This window comes from Rhinolophus hipposideros (genome assembly GCF_964194185.1).
Source record: "Rhinolophus hipposideros genome assembly, chromosome: 15".
NCBI lineage: Eukaryota > Metazoa > Chordata > Mammalia > Chiroptera > Rhinolophidae > Rhinolophus > Rhinolophus hipposideros.
Genome location: NC_138061.1, coordinates 26,088,850 through 26,109,683, shown reverse-complemented (window position 1 = coordinate 26,109,683; position 20,834 = coordinate 26,088,850). Strand labels below are relative to the sequence as shown.

General features: G+C 42.9%; 1 protein-coding gene across 3 annotated transcripts in view; it reads left to right on the top strand.

Annotated features, from left to right (window-relative positions):
- The first annotated feature begins 978 nt into the window (after nucleotides 1-978).
- Nucleotides 979-20,834, top strand: part of PI4K2A (phosphatidylinositol 4-kinase type 2 alpha) — a 29,816-nt gene continuing 9,960 nt past the window's right edge. For 2 of the 3 annotated variants that reach the window (XR_013994952.1, XR_013994953.1), the window contains exons 1-8: nucleotides 1,026-1,489; nucleotides 10,007-10,207; nucleotides 13,890-14,021; nucleotides 14,412-14,565; nucleotides 17,632-17,693; nucleotides 19,068-19,167; nucleotides 19,885-20,018; nucleotides 20,507-20,566. Coding sequence is in view for 1 of the 3 variants with exons in the window: in XM_081073701.1 (XP_080929827.1) it covers nucleotides 1,055-1,489; nucleotides 10,007-10,207; nucleotides 13,890-14,021; nucleotides 14,412-14,565; nucleotides 17,632-17,693; nucleotides 19,068-19,167; nucleotides 19,885-20,018; nucleotides 20,507-20,566 (1,278 nt within the window). In the remaining 2 variants the exon portion in view is untranslated. Of the gene's footprint in view, nucleotides 1,490-10,006; nucleotides 10,208-13,889; nucleotides 14,022-14,411; nucleotides 14,566-17,631; nucleotides 17,694-19,067; nucleotides 19,168-19,884; nucleotides 20,019-20,506; nucleotides 20,567-20,834 lie in introns of all 3 variants that reach the window. The other variant, XM_081073701.1, reaches the window with a different exon arrangement.

The following is a 20,834-nucleotide window of genomic DNA, read 5'->3' as shown; positions in this document are numbered from 1 at the left end:
ACTCGCAGCTAATAAATGTGAAGCCAGGGTTCAAACTCAAATGTCTCCGAGTCCCTCTTTTCTCCCCTTTGCCCCTCAGTGATTTAATCACATTCTTCCTTTAACAGTTAGGTCATAGCCCATGCCCCACGTAAGGCCTTTTCGGACCCTCCAGCCTACCTCCAAATTGCGGAACTCCTGTTATGGAGTTTGCAGCTCTTATTGTTGGCTCTTTTTCTCCTACTGCCTCAGAGCGCTGTGTGGCTTCAGCTTGAGGGCAGCGACTGTATCATCCTTCTCTTTTCCACTGATAACCGTGTACGGAACATCTACTGTGTCTAGACACGGAGGATTTTACCGTGATAAATAAAATAGTCATGGACTCTGACCTCGTGGAATTTTTGTCTGACGGGACCGTGTATTTCCTCAATTAACAAACATTGAGCTTTGGGCCAGGCACTGTGTAAGCTGCATGAGGGCTGGGATTAAAAAAAAAAACACAACACACCTTTTTACTTAGGTAGAGCAGGGATTTTTGTTTTGTTTGCTTCACTGCTGCCTCTCCAGCACCTCAAACATAGTAGGTGCTCAATAAATAGTTAATGCCTTTGCATGATTGAATAAATGCAGATACAAAGATTAGATTTTTCCAGTCTTACAGCTGGTACGTAGCAGGCACTCAATAATTAGTGACTGATTAAGTAGGCTACTTCACTGAAAACTCTCATAGATAAATCAGCGATTGAAAGCTAAGGCGCGGGCGGGGCGGGGCTGGTAAGAACTAAGGGCTCGTCTGACCCAAGTTTGTCTCCTCGAGCATGCGCAGTCCTCACAGAAGGTGGCGAGCAAAATATGCGGAGGACGGGATGGCGTAGGCGCTGGTCCTGATTGGCTAGTGTTCGCGCGCGAGGGGTCGTGCCTACGCGTCGCCAAGTAAACAGGGTAGGTAGGGGCGGGGCCAAAGAAGCACCGCGAGCTGATTGGCTAGGCGGGGTTTGGAGGTATTGCGGATTGGTCCCGGCCGGGATCTCAGCTGTATGCAGCGCGCCGGGTCCCGGAGCCGGCGGCCTGAGGGATGGACGAGACGAGCCCACTAGTGTCCCCCGAGCGGGCGCAACCCCCGGACTACACCTTCCCATCCGGCTCTGGAGCTCACTTTCCGCAGGTGCCGGGGGGCGCGGTCCGAGTGGCGGCGGCGGCCGGCCTGGTCCCGTCTCCGCCGGGCTCGCCAGGCCACGACCGGGAGCGGCAGCCCCTGCTGGATCGGGCCCGGGGCGCGGCGGCCCAGGCTCAGCCCCAAAGTGTGGCGGCGCAGGCCCAAGCCCTGGCCGCTCAGGCCGCGGCGGCGGCGCAGGCCGCGCAGGCCCACAGCGAGCGCAACGAGTTCCCGGAGGACCCCGAGTTCGAGGCGGTGGTGCGGCAGGCAGAGCTGGCCATCGAGCGCTGTATCTTCCCGGAGCGCATCTACCAGGGCTCCAGCGGAAGCTACTTCGTCAAGGACCCTCAGGGGGTGAGAGCGGGGTGGGGGGGGTGAGAGCGGGGTGGGGAGGGTGGGCCTGTTCAGGGAGTTGAGGGTTCCGCGCAGCCGGAGGGAGAGGGGGTGGGGGTTGAAAGGAAGGCGGCAGAAGGGATCAACTTCCCAGTGCGGAGCCCCTCGGCAGGATTTTGGCGTGCCTCGGAGGCCTGGAGATGCAGAGACTCTGTGGAATGAAGAAATAAATCAGAATCTATGTGGTGGGGGAGGAGTGAGCGACAGGGGAAAGAGGAAATCGACCAGATACAGGCGAGGGGCCCGGCGCTGCGGTGGGGCAATCGGCCTCTGGGCAGAGATTCGCGGGGAGATGCTGCTTTCTAGGGGGTTCCTGAGCTTGAAACTACAGAGCCTGCCGTTCGAATGGCCATTAACCTGCAGATTCACAGATTTGAGTCTCGGGCCCGTCTGTCTCTCTTTTTGGACCAAACCAGTGATGTCGCTGTGCAGACGCTTGCGGTTTCGGTTGCAGCGTTCTGTGCTGTAGTTACGTCTCCCGTCATCTTCCCAGTTCTCTTATCGGCAGACGATGGGGACAGAGTGGGTGGAATCACCACTTTTCACCTTGTCCTGGCTATTGCTCACTTTCGGGAAATTGTTCAAGTCCTTTTTTACGGCTCCTCGGCTTAGAATGGAGTTTTAGAATCATGGGACTGTCAGCTGCCTTTTACTTTCATTTCTCTCCCAGGACTGCCAGTAGTTTACTTTTCAGCTAAGGCAGAGTGTTTGCTGACCTTTATTTTGTCCCCTGCATGTGTATAAAGGGGGATGGGATGGGATAAGCCATGGAGTGACCAGAGCAGCTGAGAGGTGACCTTTATTCTTTTTTAAAAAAAAAAAAACAGGAGGAAAACAAATTTGATTTCTTAGGTTACAGGAACCCCATAAACAGGAGACCCAACGCAGTCAGGTAATTGAGGCTTATATACAATCCTGAGCTAAGGGATAGGGGCCTGAAGCGTCAAAGGGGAGGAGGACAATTCACAAGGAAGTTAAGAAAAGCAGGTGTTTGGTAATCAGATGTTCTACCTGCGGTGTGCAGTTAAATCTGACAGATAAAAAAAGTTATTTCTGGTAATAGCTCTCTTTCTGGGCCAGGCACCCCTACCTAAATATTTTTAGGCAGTTAAGGGAGAGGTGAAAGTTTTTCCTGAGTCTGCTAGGTCTTGATTGCCTTCTTTTGGAAACAGTCCACGTGCGAAAGTGGCACTTTTTGGAGTAGAATATTCTGCTCCCCTTTAGTTCCGCCTTTGAAACTTCCCAAGAAGTTTCACCGTCCAGCTCAAGAAGTTGAGTTGGTAGATTGCTCCATCTCATTGAACCAGTTTCTCACTTAGTCTTGATAATATGTATGTCAGTTCAATTAAACAGTTATGTCTTATTTCAGGAGGCAGTGATGCAGGTGGGCTCTCAAAGTTAGACCTATATTGCGCAAGCAGTCAGTTACTTAATAAGAGGCATTTCTATGGAAACAAAAGAAAAACTAAGGTTAATGCTTGGAACAAACTATAATTCCAGTTTCTGAGTTCCGAAGACAGCCAGCCAAGATTTCTAGCTGTCCGGCTTGTAGCAGCTTCAGATGGAGAGAGGGCAGGCAGTGGCAATCTGATAGATTTTCCTGGTTTGCTGTTTGAATGGCTCTGATGTCTCTGGTGATCTTTCAGTGTGGCTGACCTTTATTCTTTTGAGAACTGCAGGTCAAAAAATATCAAGTCTTCTCTGCCAAAGTTCTCAAACCAACCAGGCCAGGATGGTTTACTGGAAAAACATATTGTTCTACTTATAAGAGTGATGGGTGTCAAAACGCCTTCAAATTTCCCCTGCATTTCTCTTGTGTGAACTCTTTAGATGGATGGCATGCTGTTTTGACAGGAGTGCTGAGTGGCCAGGGTGGACCATGACGTGTAGCTCTTGCTTAGGTTCATTGAATAATCTGGTTATTCTCCCAGGTGTTGTCCCTGAATTACTGTCAAGAACCAGAGAGCAATTCTGCCATCAACTCAGTTCGCATAGACTGAGTTGGGGAGAGCTTTGTTTGCCCCAGGTGCCAGGGCACGGCGAGTAATAGTTCTTTCCAAGGTCTTTATCTAAGGGAGCAGTGAGTTAAAGTGAAAGCTTGAAGGGGAGCCATCAGTTCTAGAAGGAAAGAAAGCTAGGTGTCCTAAATATTAGCAAGATGCTTTCATCTTTTTATTTGGGGACCAGAATGACACCTAAGGTAATGAGCGGTTTATAGTTTTGCTTGTTGACTGATTATCTTTGATAGGAGCAGGAGGAAGGTTTTTGTTTTTCTTTCATGGCACTGTTACAGCTCTGTTCGAAGTGTGTCAGGTCAGCCGAGAAGTGATCAGGTGCTCTGACAGGTGGGAGTAATATGATCTCTCAATTCTAACCTGGTAGGTACAGTACTACCACCTCAGTACATAGGCCACAGAGAATGACAGACTGTGTGTTTCTTGGTGATGTGCAGGATCCCGGTCCCCTGGCCAGTTTCCTGGCCACTGTCTTTTCTTAAACGGGAAGTCAAAACACATATGCCCTGACAAAACTTATTAATGTAACCATCCTGCTCCCACTGAGGAAAATGTGGTTTAGAGCAGAGGACCGCTTCCTAAATACTGTGGTGGGTTATACTGGCCCACAGACTTACTGTACATAGTTGGTCTTGTCATCTTTGGTCCTACTCCAAATGTGTTTATTTATTTTACTTAAAAAATACTTAGATAGCACTAATTATATGTCAGGTATTGTTTAAGTGCTTTACAAATAATCACTAACTGCTCATAACACGCCGAGATAGGTACCATTGTGATCCGCACAGCTGGACAACGTGCAGGCGCACAGTGTAATAACTGGCCCAGGGCCTCACAGCTAGTCGTCAGTGGGAGGCGGGATTCAGACTCAGGCACACTGGCTGTGGAGCTCGTGCTCCTAACCACTCTGCTCTGCTGTCAGCCAGTCATCGGAATCTCTCATTTCTCTTTTCAGCTACCATTTTGGTTAGCATTCAGTTTGGCTATGTGGGACAGAAAATTTAAAATAATAATGACTTGAATAAAAGCATATTTAACTCTCATAAAAGCAGTTTACAGGCCGCGCAGGGCTGGCATGGCATTTCAGTTTATCAGGGATGCATCGTCTTTCTGAAATCCAGCTGATCAGCCATCCTTAGCATGTGGCTTCCACGTCATGATCCAAGATGGCTGCTCAAACCGCAGGCATCTTGTCTGCTTTTTAGGCAGTTGGAAGACGAAAAGGGACAGGAAGAGTGTGCCCCCTCCCTTTAAGGCATTTCCTAGGTGTTGCCCCAGACTCTCATATCTCATTGTCCAGAACTTAGCTGCAAGTAGTGTCACGTAACTATAGTCTTTATTTTGCTCAGCTGAAAGTCAGGGGTCCTGTGGCCAAGGAAGAAGGGGGAACAGAGATGGGGGGGAACAGCAGTTTCTGAGACAGCTACGTTCAGAGCTAGATAGTCCAAAAGGTTCTTTAAGATAACGGGTTTGGCTCCACTAGGATGGTTTCTCCCTCAGGGCAAGCAAGTGAGGACCTGGCACAGTAAGACGGAAAATGCTAGATCAGAAGTCATGGTAGAGAGTGCTCCTATTACCCTCCTCACTTACATCTTTGCACGTCAGGTCTCAATACTCAATCACCTACAAAAGAATTTTTTGAGCATTTTCTGTTTCGTGAGGCTAACAATACTAGATGTTCATGTTGCCAAGAATCATAGACTAGTATGTGATTCACTAATTTATTAAGAAGGTTAAATGAGGTATCACACCTGAAAATCCCTGGCATGGTTCCTGCTGAATGGGAGTTCAATCAGAGTATTTTGTTTTTAAGTTATATGCCTAGTGACCTCTGGATTAGGCTTTCTTGGATACATTAGCATTGCATAAGGCAAAAGTGCTTTGATTTTGAGAAGATGCTCATGACAATTGAGAATAGTAATTCATTAGATACTCCTATTTGGTATTTCCATGTTTCCCTGAAGATACGACCTAGCTGGACCATCATCTCTAATGCATCTTTTGGAGCAAAAATTAATATGAGACACAGTCTTATTTTACTGTAATATAAGACTGGGTATAATATAATAAAATATATAATATAATATAACATAACATAACATAAGACCGGGTCTTATTAATTTTTGCTCCAAAAGACGCATTAGAGCTGATGGTCCAGCTAGGTCTTATTTTTGGGGAAACATGGTTGCTTCAAAATTTTATAGGTATTGCTCACATGTTCTAGGAACTTGACCTTACAGCAATAATTTCAACCTTTTAAAAATACTTTATTCACTGAGTTTGTTATGAAAATGGTACAGTATTTTTTTCCCATTTCAGCTATAAAGTTATGTTATAATATTGAATGTACTTCTTCCAGCTACTTGTGCCCTGTAAGAGATTTTGATGTCCTTACACTTGGTTGAGAACCACACTGATAGCCAAATAAAGCATAAAGATCTCAAATAGAATCACTTTTTTTTTTTTTACTAAAATGTTAAGAGGCAGTCAACTTTGAATATCATATATAAATGTAGTCCTTGAGATCTAAAGTATCATCTACCGTCTGTTACAGGGAGCTGTCCCGGGACACAAGTTGTAATGGGTGAAGTAGGTGAGGTTGATGTCGGTGGACAGGAAAATAAATACAGGCTAAATCTCTCACTGCATTTTATTTGGATCCCATCTTCTTTCAGGGTCTAATATATTTGGAGTATCCCATCCCTCGCTTTTGTAAGAGTTAACATGTAAATAAGACTTCTCCACCTAAGTAGCTAAGTCAAGGAGTGCTATTTCCCTCCAACCTCTAATACAGAATACAGCAGTTCTCAGAGTGTGGCCCAAGGGTCCCTAGGAGTCCCTTTTGGGATCCACAGGTCAAAATTATTTTCATAGTAATTTTAAGACTTTGCCTTTTTTACTCTAATTTCCTTATGACTGTACAGTGGAGATTTCCACAGGCTGCCTGATGTGTAATATTGAAACAGATTGACTATTAAGGAAGATATGAGAATACAGTTGTCGTTTAGTGAGCTAGATGTTAGGGAGATCTGTAAGAATGTAAAACAATGCTAATCTCACTAAAAATTGTTTTTGAAAATATAGTTTTTCATAAAACATGTCACTTATATTAACATGTAATGGGTTTATTTTTATTACTAGGTGAGTTAATAAATAGTTTTAGCATTTCAGTTTTAATTTCTACTATAGCAAATATAGATTTTACCCATATAAACAAAAGCTTTTGGGCATTCTTAATAAGTTTTAAGAATTTAAAGGAATTTTGAGACCAATATGTTTGAGAAACGTCCACTTAATGTTTACCAAACTTAAAATAAAATTAAACGTTATTTCTGTATATTTCGCTGTGTAATATAAGTGATGTGCTTGAACTATCTTAGATTTTAGGTTCCTGGAGGAAAAAGCCTCTTTAGCATAGCATAATACCGTCTTTGTTTGGCAGTTGGCTATCTACAGGAAACCTTTTGGGTTCCAGGGTCCAGTAATTGGTTGTGGGTCCTGGCACCAGCCACTTACTGGCCTCTTACTTCCTTGTGCAGTTCTGTTTTTATCCCCCACTTCATGGACTGCCACTGCTCAAGCTGCCTGCACCTCACCCGCTTTGCTAATTTGAGATTAGTGGGTGGGTGCTAAGTATCAAACTGAAGCTTTCTCCTAAATGTAATAAAGGAATTGAACATATATTAGAGGAGAGGATGGTAAGAAAAATTAGGCAGTGATCATTTTCTATCTCAACCAAATACTGGTGGGTGTCTTTCTAATTTGAGTGGCATTAGAGTTTGTTTTCTATGAATAAGGAGAATATTCTCCAGTATTCAGTAACACAGTTGATTATGTGAAGTGAACATTAACTTTGAATATTAGGCCAGGCTAGTTTTTATGTATATACGTAGAAAACCCAGAGTGCTCGTGCAAACTAGGTACTGGGCAAATGTTAACAGAATTTAAGTGGACTGAGGCCTACACTTAGTCCTGAAAGGCATTCTGTCTGAAATCCTGTCTTCCATCCTTCCTACCCTACCAGTCTCTCATCTGTCCTATCTAGACATTACTTTTCCCCCACTTTTTCCACCCCCCCCCCACTCTGGTTGTATAGGACACAGCTCCCTGGCGGACACAGCTCCCTGGCCCATGCTGGTATTATGAGCCTTGCGCTCCCCCGGCCGAGGCAGTCGGTTGTCGATCGGCTGCTCACAGCAGCTCTCTCCGGCTGCCTGCCGCAGCACACAGCAGCCCGCAGCTGCTCACAGCAGCTCACGCCAACCTCCGGCTGCTAACGGCAGCCCAGCTCCAGCGAGAGCTGTTCACAATCTTGGCTGTAGAAGGCGCAGCTCACTGGCCCATGTGGGAATCAAACAGGCAGCCTTGGCGTTGGGAGCAGGGCGCTCCAACCACCTGAGCCACTGGGCCGGCCCCAGACATTATTTAATGAAACTCTTGTAGTACTGAGATAACCATGATTACTAACGCTTTTAGAGTTGATGAAATGCTTTGCAGTTTTTCTTAGGGTGAAAGGAAACTGAGATGTTTGAAAAGTCAGCCTATAAATGATGATTAGCTGCAATCTTGGCCTTCAAGTTCAGTTTTTTTTAAGTGGAAGTATTTAAGCCTCAGCCCTGACATTTTTCAGCCCCACTATTAGTAGGAATATCTTGTTCTCGCTTTCGGGGACCAGCTCACTGAACTCCATATTGTGCCTCAGTTGAACTGACTGTTGGGTTCTGGGACATGCCTCACATTGTCCTGTGGTTTACTGCCCACGTCCAGAGAGTTACAATATACTCCTCAGTCATTCTCTGAGTGGTAAGATGCTGTGTGATTCAGAGCCCAGGATTCCAGGGGCGCAGAGACAGAGAGAAAGATTACTAATTTCGGCTTCTTGTTTGCCACTTTGAATATGAGTGTAATTCTGACTTGTGCATATGATATGAATATATGCACTTGATTTTTTCCAGTGAATAATTACGTTTGTTTTTCTTTAAGAATAAATTGATTCTTTTGGAGGGTCAAGGAGAGTCCTGTATTTCTCTAGTCCTCTAAAATCTGTGCAGGGCTTGAAGGAACTGGCCTTAAGATTGACCAAACGTTGTTGGAGACATGCGCCTAGCCAATTCCTAATATGAGTACTTACTTAATGCAGGCAGGTGGGTGTATGTTGTCTTCTGTGAGCTGCCATTCAGGAAGTGACACCCACAAGAAAATGTCTTATGACCCAGACTAGCTGGAGTTGGCTGTGGGGTGAGAGAGAAGAGGGAGCATCATATGATAAAAATGAATCACTTGGATAACATATTTGCTTCTCTTCCTTTGAAAGTGCAGTTTGGGGGCTGCAGACAATGAAAGAAATGAAGAACCAGCTCAGAAGGCTGACTGGCCTGGGGAAGAAACCTTCAGTAGAGAGGGCCCTAGTTTCTAGACTGCAGCAGCATCCCATATTTCCAAGGACCTTTGAGGATTAAGTTACTGTCTGCTGGAGAAGATGGATTTAATCTTTGTGGACTCTCATGTCCTGACCTCTTGCCTATCAGAATTACTTATGAGAACCCCATTTTAACAAAATAGAAGATTCTTTTTTCCTGCTGTGATTTTTCTCTTCCATTGCTTTCTTTTTTCTTTTTCTTTTTTATTGGGGAAGGGGAACAGGACTTTATTGGGGAACAGTGTGTACTTCCAGGACTTTTTCCAAGTCAAGTTGTTGTCCTTTCAGTCTTAGTTGTGGAGGGCGCAGTCCAGGTCCAGTTGCCATTGTTAGTTGCAGGGGGTGCAGCCCACCATCCCTTGCAGGAGTCGAGGAGTCAAACCAGCAACCTTGTAGTTGAGAGGACACGCTCCAACCATCTGAGCCATCCGGGAGCTCAGCGGCAGCTCATTGACTTCATTCTAGTTGTGGAGGTTGCAGCTCACTGGCCCATGTGGGAATCAAACCTGCAGCCCCGTTGCCCAGAGCTTGCGCTCTAACCAACTGAGCCACCCATCCGTCCCTTCCATTGTCATTCCTAAACGTTTTATTGTAAAGTTTCATTAACACGCAGGAGATGGGATAGTAAAGCTAATAGGAGAAATCAACCATCGATGAAGGAATTTTCTTAACCTCATTCCATAAAACCTTACTAAGTTCCTTTCAGTTGATAATTTTTTGAGTCTTTACATCATTGATGCAGAGCAGTAGTATGTACATATGTACCTTGGAAGTTGGGGTTTGATGGTGTTAAAATCTGTATTGTACCATATATGCCAGACTTGGCACCCTCTTTGGCCACAGCCCTTTCTATCGGTGGGTCTCTCGGTTGCACCCTTGAACTGGTGTCTTGCCCTTTATAAGCTGTGAGAAGCCAGTGTCGGACTGTATGTCGGGATTGTCGGCCCATGCCCTCTCATTTCTTTCTAGATTCCTGCTGATTTGGTCCATGAGCTACTTTAGTCAACTTGCCTTTAATGTCCTCTTTTTCTTTTGTTTGTGTAGAAGATCACTGCTGTCTTCAAACCCAAGAATGAGGAGCCATATGGACACCTTAATCCTAAGTGGACCAAGTGGCTGCAGAAGCTTTGCTGTCCCTGCTGCTTTGGCCGTGACTGCCTTGTCCTCAACCAGGGCTATCTCTCAGAGGCAGGAGCCAGCCTGGTGGACCAAAAACTGGAACTTAACATTGTACCCCGTACAAAGGTCAGTGACCTGTCTCCAGGGAGCCTTACTGCCTGGCCAGTTTTCCCAGGGCCTAAGCCCTGCTGCACCTCAGTGGTACCATTGAGTCCAGTTAGGGCCCTGAGTCCAGGGTTCTCAGCCTGTTTTTGTGGGGGGGTGGTGGTGGTGGTAGTAGCTTTAGGGTTATGATTTGATCATCTGATGAGAGAGATCCTGAACAGGATACACGTACGTTTTTTTGCAATTTCAGGAAGTTCACTGACCCTCTGATGCACATTTGTGGGCTCCCTGCATCTTTGGATTCCAGATAATCCCAAGCTGGTTAAAAACCTAACTGCTTTTGTGACTCACTCTCTCAGATTTCTGAGCTTAAAACCATTCCAGGATTTAGATGCAGTCTAGAACAGACTAGCTGATGTCAGCCAAGCACCTAACGCAAGGTCTGGCAAGGAGGACTCTAGAATGGGCTGAGGGTTAGAGTAAAGATCTGGCCGGAACCCCTGCAGAGAACTGACATGGAATTCGTCTCACCCGTCTTTATGCTGAGGGATTCTGGTACTTCTCTGAACATAACAAAATTTGGGTCCCCCGAGGAAAATCCACACTGAGAATGAATTTGTACACACATATGTGTTACATACTTAGTTGAGGTTTTAATGAAGGGTCTGGGTCATATCCCTTCCCACTCCCCAAAAATGCTTGAATACAGAATTAATTGCATACAATATAAGGAAATTTACTGAGGCTAGGTTAAGAACCCTTGTACCACAGGGTGTTTGTTCCGTGAGACTCTCCAGGGATTATGAGGGGAATAAATCTGCTAGTCAGCATATGGACATTTAAGGACATGTCCCATTGAGTATGTGGCTGCCTGAGGTTTATTAACAACTTAGGGTGGAATTCTGATCTGATGCCGTAAGGCTGCAGGGGTGTCTTTCTAGTTCTAGGTCTTAATCCTCTTTGAGAATTTGAGGAACGCTATATAGATCTTGTTCCCAGAAAATATACACATATTTGCAATTATTATTTTGCACGTCATTGGAGAGGATGGTTCATAGACCAGTTGAAGGCCACCCGTTGACTCTGTAGGACCATACCCATAGATTAAAAACCCCGGCTTGAAGGTTGCTTCACAGGTTTAGATAGTAGACTCTGTGGGCAAAGAGACTGGAGAGGAGACCTGTTCTTTTGTTTTCCCAGGGCATTTTAGAAGAAAATGTGCTTGCTGTGGGTGTTTAACTGTGTCTGTTTCTTTGTCACCAAACTCGAAACAATAAGCCAAACTAGTTTGTGAGTCTGTAGAAGTCAGGAACCACTTCTTGAGATTTCCTTCTCCCATTCTCAGTACATAGCAAAGTACTATACTTCTAGTAAGCATTCCATAAGTACCAGTAAAATCAGTGAGTGAATGTCAAACCATGAGAAACAATACCAGAGACCCTCTCCCTCCTCCCACTCAACTTCAGGTCTAGGAGAGAATGTCTGATCCCAATTCCAGGTTTGTAGCTCCCATCTGACATCTGATTCACTGCCTGGCTCTGCGCAGCTCTTCCCTTCCTCTTATGTCTTCTCTGTGCTTATAATTAAACAGCACACTTGACCATCCTGTATAATAATTAATGCTCCTAAGATCTCTTGCTTAACCTGAAATCTCCTCCTAGGCCCCTCTTAAACTCGAGAAGCTCTTTTAAATACTCCTTGCTCATCACACCTAGTTTCCTTTGTTCACTAGGTAAATAGCAGAGTTCCCCTGGCCGCATGCCATAGCCCAGTGCCTGGCACAATGTAAACACTCCATACATCTTAGCCTGTGGTATTTTTATGACTTTTAATCATTAATGTCAACCCCCACAATCCCTTTCTTCCCCATCTCTGGTCTTCTTTCCCTGTTAGAGAACCTTAATGAGGCCCGAGGAACTTTTGCATCAAAAAGTCAGCAACAACAAAAATACTTGTCTTCTATGAGACTGAGATGAGACAGAACTTTGCAAGCTTAATATACAGCTGCTGGAGAATAGTAAGAGGAAATCTCCCCCCTCCACCTCCCCACCCTTGTGACAGGATTCTGTCCAGTTGATCAGACCATCTGTCACTATGGAAACAAGGCTCACATTGCAATGGAGCTTCAAATAGTAAGGCTCTAATTCTCACTCGCTAGCTCTCTCTGCTCTCTGCTTTGTCAGGTTTCAGGTGATGATAGTTTCATTAGTTATAGAGAAAAAGGGGGCTGTGGCAAAGAGTGATTACAAATAAATCTGATGGTGGGAAAGGTGGTTTATGGCTTGAGAGAGCGAGGCTTTTTACTGTGGGAACTGGCAAGATAGTCTTAGGGAAGCTCTTTTATCCCTTTATTCCTGTGCCTGAGTTTCCTGATTTGTAAGGTAGAAATTGCCAGCCTACAGTACCTTGCACATTCACTGTAGGAGGGATGGATGATAGATTGGGGGGAGGGGGAATTATTTTGCTTCCCTCTATCTGTAAGGTTCATGGGCAAAATAATTTGTTACTTGTAATGAATTTTACAAGGCTTAGGAAAAGAATTTTCTTAGAAATTTGATTTCAGGTATTTATATACTAAAATCCACTTGTTGCTGTCTCTGAAAGAAACTTGTAACTCATTCGTTCATTCACTTAATATTTTTGAGCATGTGCCAGGCACTGTGTTAGATACTGGGAATGCTTATGTGAATATGTTCTTCTCCTTCCCTAATTTCATTAGTCTTAAGAGAGAAGTTAGATATACATATGGATAATCACAAGACAATATGAAAAGTGTGATAATAGATGCATATGTATTATGGATTATGGTGATGTCACCATGATTTGACGATCAAGTGTAATATTGATGGCCTATTAAAAAAATCTGTTTTGAATAGGCAATACATGTGTCTAGTGCTAAAATGAGAAGGCACAGGAGAGTGAACAAATAGTAATTCAGTGTTCCTCCCGCCCCTTTCAGCCACTCAATTTCCTGTCTCAGAGGCCGCTGCTATTACTAGTTTCTTGCGTAATATTCCAGATATAGCCTGCATAAATATGAATATATAGCAATCCACTAAAAATTAAAACTAACTTTAATGTTTATTTTTTCACGTGAATAATTGTGCATAGTACAAAGTGCAAAAGAGATAAAAGTGTATAGAATGAATTGCAATTTGCTTTTATCTGGAGAGAAAATAGGTATTGGGCCATCTTCTCTTAACCCAAGAGGTAGCTGTATTAGTCAGCATAATTCATGTTAGCTGCTGTAACAACCCTGAATCACAGTGGTTTAACATAATGTACAGCTGCAATTTATTTACATAATGTACAATTTATTTCTTGATCATATCATAGATCCATGCCAGTCAGACAGCTCTCCTAGATCCCATGTCATTCCATGTAGTGACAAAGGGGTCTAGCTAGAGGCCTTTTATGATGTGGCTCTGCTATCTCAGAGCCCTTCATTCCATCTACAGATACAGATCAAGGGAAATTTTAGGGGCCGGGCCTGGAAGTGATGTTCATACATCACTTTGTCCGTATTCCATTGGATCGAACTAGCCACCAGGAAAGCTCTATCTTAGTCACCAGGAAGGCTGAGAAAAATGCATTCTTTCTTTGTGCCCTAGAAGAGGAACATATTGGTGTGCATCTCGCTATTCTCTGCCATAGTTCCTTAAACTTGACTCTAATCTAGGTATCTCTTCTTTTTCCACTGTAGGTAGTATACCTGGCAAGTGAGACCTTCAACTATAGTGCCATTGACCGAGTGAAGTCCAGGGGCAAGCGGCTTGCACTAGAGAAAGTGCCAAAAGTTGGGCAGCGGTTTAACCGCATTGGACTACCGCCAAAGGTACAGACTACACCTGTGTGGCTTATGAAAGGTGATGCTTTATAGTGGCATAGCCATCCAAGTGGCAAAGTAAGTTGCCTATAGATTTGCATATGGGTATGAGAATAGCCTGCCCTGAGGCTCCTGTCTTCCTCATTTCTGTCAAGGACTTAAGACCCTAACTTTCTCACTTTACTCCTCTTGACCATTTGGATGGGCTTCTTGAATTAGGATGGGCAGTCACGGTTACCCTTTTCTCCTGTACTTGCAAGGAGATGAAGTAAAGATCTTGAAAACATTTTCCTTCTCTGATATAAGACCCACAAGGCCTCTGTGGGTACCTGGCTTAGCCCAGGGATCTTTGAACTTGGGCTGTAGGGAAATACCTTTATCCTTCCTTCTTGGTTGTAGGTGGGTTCATTCCAGCTCTTTGTTGAAGGCTACAAAGATGCAGACTACTGGCTACGGCGCTTTGAAGCAGAACCTCTCCCTGAGAACACCAACCGCCAACTACTGCTGCAGTTTGAGCGGTTGGTGGTGCTGGATTACATCATCCGCAACACTGGTGAGCAGCTGTGGGTGGTCCTCTGCCCTGGGCCAGACTGGTAAGGCACGGGGGGAAGCCTGGCGGCTTGCAGACCTTCGTGTCATATCAGAGGACCTGATCAGGATGAGTTTTTTCTCTTTTCTTTTATCTTTTTATTTTTTTTAGATTTCATTGAGGAAGGGGAACAGGACTTTATTGGGGAACAGTGTGTATTTCCAGGACTTTTATTTATTTATTGGGGAACAGTAGTGTGTTTTTCCCAGGATTCATCAGCTCCATCCAAGTCAAGTTGTTGTCCTTTCAGTCTTAGTTGTGGAGGGCGCAACTCAGCTCCAGGTCCAGTTGCTGTTGCTAGTTGCAGGGGGCGCAGCCCACCATCCCTTGCGGGAGTCGAACCGGCAGCCTTGTGGTTGAGAGCCCACTGGCTCATGTGGTAATTGAACCGGCAGCCTTCAGCATTAGGAGCATGGAGCTCCAACCGCCTGAGCCACCAGGCCGGCCCCAAGAATCTTACAATTTGTAGATTTAGATCATGAATCCATTTGAGTTAATTTTTGTATATGATGTTAGCTAAGGGTCTAACCTCATTCTTTTGCATATGGAGATCCAGTTTTCCCAGCATCTTTGAAAAGACTGTCTTTTCCGCATTGAATGGTTTTGCAACCCTTGTCAAGATCATTTGATCCTATATATGTAAAGGTTTATTTCTGGACTCTGTTCTATTCCATTGGTCTGTATGTCTGTCTTTAACAGTGTGTCCAGTACCATAGTATTTTCATTACCATAGCTTTGTTGTAAGTTTTGAAATCAGAAAGTGTGAGTCCTCTAGCTTTGTTCTTTTTTTGGATTATTTTGGCTCCTCAAGAAGATCTCTTGAGATTCCACATGAATTTTGGGATGAGTTTTTTCTATTTCTGCAAAAAACATCTTTGGGATTTTGATAGGAACTGCATTCAATCTCTAGATTGTTTTGGGTATTATTGGGATCTTAACAATATGAAGTCTTCCAGTCTATGAACATGGGATATCTTTTCACTTATTTATGTCTTTCTAAATTTCAGCAATGTTTTGTAGTTTTCATTGTATATGTCTTTAACCTCCTTGGTTAAGTTAATTCCTAAGTATTTTATTCTTTTTGGTGCTATTGTAAATGGAATTGTTTTCTTAATTTTCTGTTTGGATTGTTCATTGTTAGTGTATAGAAATGCAACCGGTTGTTTGTGTTAACTTTGTATCTTAACGCTTTGCTGAATTTATCCATTAGTTCTAACAGTTTTTTTTTTGTGTGTGTGGAATCTTTAGGATTTCTACATAGATGATCATATCATCTGCAAACAGATAATTTTACCTCTTCCTTTCCAATTTGGATGCCTTTTATTTCTTTTTCTTGCATAATTGCTCTAGTTTGTCAGCACTATGTTAAATAGAAGTCATGAAAGTGGGCGTCCTTGCCTTGTTCCAGATCTTAAAGGAAAAGCTTTCGGTCTTTCACCGTTGAGTGTGATGTTTGCTATGGATTTTTCATGTATGAATTTTATTATGTGGAGGTAGTTTCCTTTTAGTCATAGTTTGTTGAGTGTTGTTATCATGAATGGATATTGAATTTTGTCATATGCTTTTTCTGCATCAGTTGAAATCATCAGTCTGTTAATGTGTTGTTTTACATTGATTGATTTTCATATGTTGAACCATCCTTACATTCCAGCAATAAATATTGGTTATATTGTATAATCCTTTTAATATGCTGCTGAGTTCAGTTTGCTAGTATTTTGTTGAGGATTTTTGCATCAATATTCATAAGGGATATTGGTCTGTAGTTTTCTTGTTTTGTCTTTGATTTTGGTATGAAGGTAATGCTGGCCTCATAGAATGAGTTATGGAGTGTTCCCTCCTCATTTTTTGGAAATTTGAAGAGGATTTGTGTTAGGTCTTTAAATATTTGGTAGAATTCACTAGTGAAGCCGTCAGGTCCAGGGCTATTACTTGTTGAGAGATATTTTTGTTGTTGAGAGATTTTTTTTTTATTATTATTACAGATTCAATTTCCATACTAGTTATAGCTGTACTCAAAATTTTGTTTCTTTGTGGTTTAGTCTTGATAGGTTTTGTGTTTCATCTAAGTTATTAAGTTTGTTGGCATACAGTTGCTCGTAGTACTCTCATTCTTTTTATTTCTGTAGGATCAGTAGTAATGTCCCCACTTTAATTTCTGATTTTAGTAATTTGAGTATTCCTTTTTTCCCCCCTTAATCTTAATAGCTAAAATTTTATCAATTTTATTTATCCAATGAGACAACTGTTGATTTTACTTTTAGAGCATTTAGTTTATTTATCTATAATGTATGTATAGATATGTTTGGGTTTTTATCTACTACTATTTGCTTTATTTGTTTTCTGCCTTTTTATTCTCTTTTTTCTCTCTATGATCTTTTTTCCTCTTTTTTCTTACTTTCTTTTAAATTGTTTTATAATTATTTCATTTCCCCCCTTTTACCTTAGAAGTTGTATACTTTTTGTCTTTTCTCTTGGTGGTTACCCTAAAGATTACCGTGTTAATTCTTGATTTTCCAAATTTAACGTTAATTGGTACTTTTACTATTTTCCTGGGCAATGCACAGATCTTAGAAACCTTGAGCTTCATTTACACATCTCCAGACTTTTATACTATTAATGTCATGTGTTTTAATTATATATGTATGTGTATAAACATATACATATATATAATTGTATGTATATATGCATATAAATACATTTGTATAAAGTGTAAGGCAATACTGTTGTCCTTAAGAATAATTATGGAGACTTTCTGAGCATACACAAATAAACAGAATAGTCAGCTTTTATTAACCAGCCATCCTACCTTTTAGCCTCTTCCCAAATCAGTAGGTACTCTATGAGAAAAGAAGCCACAAATGCTGGACTTATTGTCTGGATTTCCTTTTTCTTCCAGATCTTGATATTTTATCCATTTTTTTTGTAGTGTTCTCAGTAGAATAATTCGTCCAAGTGTCCAAAACACCTAGTCCACCATGAAAATGAAAGTTGCCGTAGTTTTTTCTGCTAACTTTATATTTCTGTTCACAGATCGAGGCAACGACAACTGGCTGATTAAATATGACTATCCGATGGATAGTTCTAGCTCTCGGGTAAGAGGTTCTTCTATATAATAAAGAAGAAGATGAGGTGGAGTATATGCATTCAGAACAATTAGGATAGCAAATGTGTTTAAAATTGATAGGTTAATATTTGGTAGAGTTTTCCTCTGTCTGTTTATTAAGGAATGTTCTACTGAATGATATTAATAGGAATAGACTGAAAAGTTCAAATAATATTGGGACATACTTTATGCCTTTCTTAGAGATTCATAATGCACACTAACATAGTAAAGATCTGAGAAGTTGTGCATTAAATGAACCTGTTTAATTTTAATTGGCCCAGTGATTTCTAAACTTTTTTGACCAGGGAACACTTTTTTCACAACAGACCACAGTTCCACAGAACATCAGTTTAGAGAAAGCTGCTTACTGCAGCTTTCTTTATTCTCTCATTCTTTTCATACTTCACCACACTTCTGTCTCCCTTTCAGTCTACACATTTTTAAAAATTAATAGGAAGGCTACCTGGAGAAGGAAAGTGATGCTGGTTTTTAGTCCTTATAATGTCTTTCTATTTTTTTCTTCTAGCTCTATTGAGATATAATGACATATAGCACTGTGTAAGTTTAAGGTGTACAATGGGATGATTTGATACATGTATATATTGTGAAATGTTTACCACAATAAGGTTAGGTAACACATCTTCACATAGTACAGATTCTTTCCCCCATTAGGTTGCGTAAAACTCTGGATTCTGCACTTTTCATAAGGTATCCCAGGGGAATCTGATGCAGGTGTCCTGGCCCCAGGGGCCCTATTCCTGTGATGGCACCAGTGAACCTGAAGCATGGAGCCTGACAGAGTTTGATAAAGGCTGTCACAGGCAGACTGCCCCCTCTTTTTACATTCAGCTCTTGTCCTTTTTATGTATCACTGAAGCAGGGGAACAGACTCCCTTGTGCAAGAGCAGCCAACTGTTATCTTCCATGGTTCTCTTATCTCATTGGAACAATATGGTTACCACCAGGGACGTGGCATCTGAGTCAGCGTCCACACAGGAGGGCCTTGATCAACTGATTCTGATTTTTTTCTTTTCTTTTTTATACCCTCAGGAATCTCATTGCCTTTCCCTAGGAGGAATGGCTTATAGTTATCTTTTGTTATTGTTGCTTCCCTTTTTACCAACGACTGTGGCAACTGCTGGGGAAATGCACTTTGTCTAAGATGAGGAAGGGACTGAGAACCTTGAACAAGCCAAGTTAGAGGTGCCATAAGTGTACTGAGTTCAGGTAACAATGTGGAAACTGGTTCAGAGGTTGAATAATGACTGGTGCCTGAGGAGGTTGAGATGGGATGCTTTGCTGCTACTTTAAAGGGCCTGAGGCACATGTGACTCGAAGTATTTAGTCTTTCCTTGCTCTTTAGGACACAGACTGGGTAGTGGTGAAGGAACCTATTATCAAGGTGGCTGCCATAGACAATGGGCTGGCTTTCCCCCTGAAGCACCCGGACTCCTGGAGGGCATGTAAGTCTCAGGACCACTGTGCTCTGCCTCTTCTCTTGCTGGTCGCAGTTTTCTCGTCTGTGTGAGGTAGATAATAATACCTGTATCACAGGATTGTTCTAAGAATTAATGAAATAATGCAGCTCATGCACTTTAGCACAATGGCTGGCACGCGGCAACAACTCCATAATGTAAGCTATTGCTATAATTTTTACCTTACGTTATTCCCATTAGAAGCATAGCGTTGAGTTTTCTCATCTCTGCTTTGCATTTTTTTTATTCTGAGGACTAAATATAAGCTACTGTCAGTGTTCTGTCTTCCTTATTGACATCCTGGAAGCCAGCTCCTGCGCCGTTATAACAGAGAAACTTTTAGATAGAGTGAGAGATGCAGGTCGGGGCCCACCAGCCCCTTTGCAGCACTAGTTAGGCTTTTCAAAACAAGCCTCTCAGTGTCTCAGCAGCAAGTAATTTTTTCTCAGTAGCTTGCATCTTGGAGTGTCATGTAATATCTGGGAAGGAGCACAGGCCCTGGGATTAGGCAGACCTGGGTTTGAATCCTGGTTCCTCCACTTACTGTGTAACTGTTAGGGTTCACAGCGCTTAGAACTTTTCTGTTGTATATCAAGAAAGAGGGGTGTTCTGCCTTTTGTGCTGCTCTGATCAGTGAGTGGAGGACACATATGGAAACGGACTTTTTTCAACACCATCTTTGCTTTTGACCTTTCCTTTTTTCAGATCCTTTTTATTGGGCCTGGTTGCCCCAGGCAAAAGTCCCATTCTCTCAGGAGATCAAAGATCTGATTCTTCCAAAGATATCCGACCCAAACTTCCTCAAGGACTTGGAGGAGGACCTGTATGAACTCTTCAAGGTGAGTGAGTCCTGGGAAGGTTAGCCTTCTGACCTTAGAGAGGGAGTTCCTGAAGGTTTTCCTCATTGGCACGCTGTAAGCCATGAGACGGTGACTAACACCCTTCTGACTCGCATTAGCCGGTGAAGAACCATTCCCACTTGTGGACCGCAGGACCTAGTTTGGTTTGCTTTGGAAAACAAAAATTGGCAGCTGTGATGAATCACACTGGTGTGTATCCTGTGTCCTGTGGCTGCAGTGTATCTGCCGAGCTCCTTTTCAAATGGGGCGTTAGAGCCTAGAGTTCCTTAGAATTAATAATGAGACTCAGGACAAGATACTTACATGTTCTCTATTTTCCCAACTGTGAAACGGGGAGTTCGTGGGGTGGTAGCTAACTTCACTAAGCCTCATAAGCCTTGTGTAGGTTTTCTTTATTAGCAAGTTTCTAATTGGGGTCTTCGGAGGGATTCATGCAGGCTCTAGCTCCTTCTGCTCTTCCTTTGCAGAAAGATCCTGGTTTCGACAGGGGTCAGTTTCATAAGCAGATTGCTGTCATGCGGGGACAGGTAAGCCTGGGACATCCTCTCTGGGAGGGTTATATGGTCGTGTTGAGTGTGTAAAGCTTGTATTTTGTACCCTTTTCAGTCTATACCATACATATTTGTGACTCTGCCTCAACCAGTGGGAGAGGAATGATAGCCCTCCCCAGTCTCCCACCTCCTCCATGGTATTCGGTGCTTGGTGAGAACTTACGATGTGCTTAGTTCTATGCCAGTTGCTGGATAGTTCATTGGTAAATTTATCCAGTGGTCCCTTGTTCTCAAGTTGCTCAAG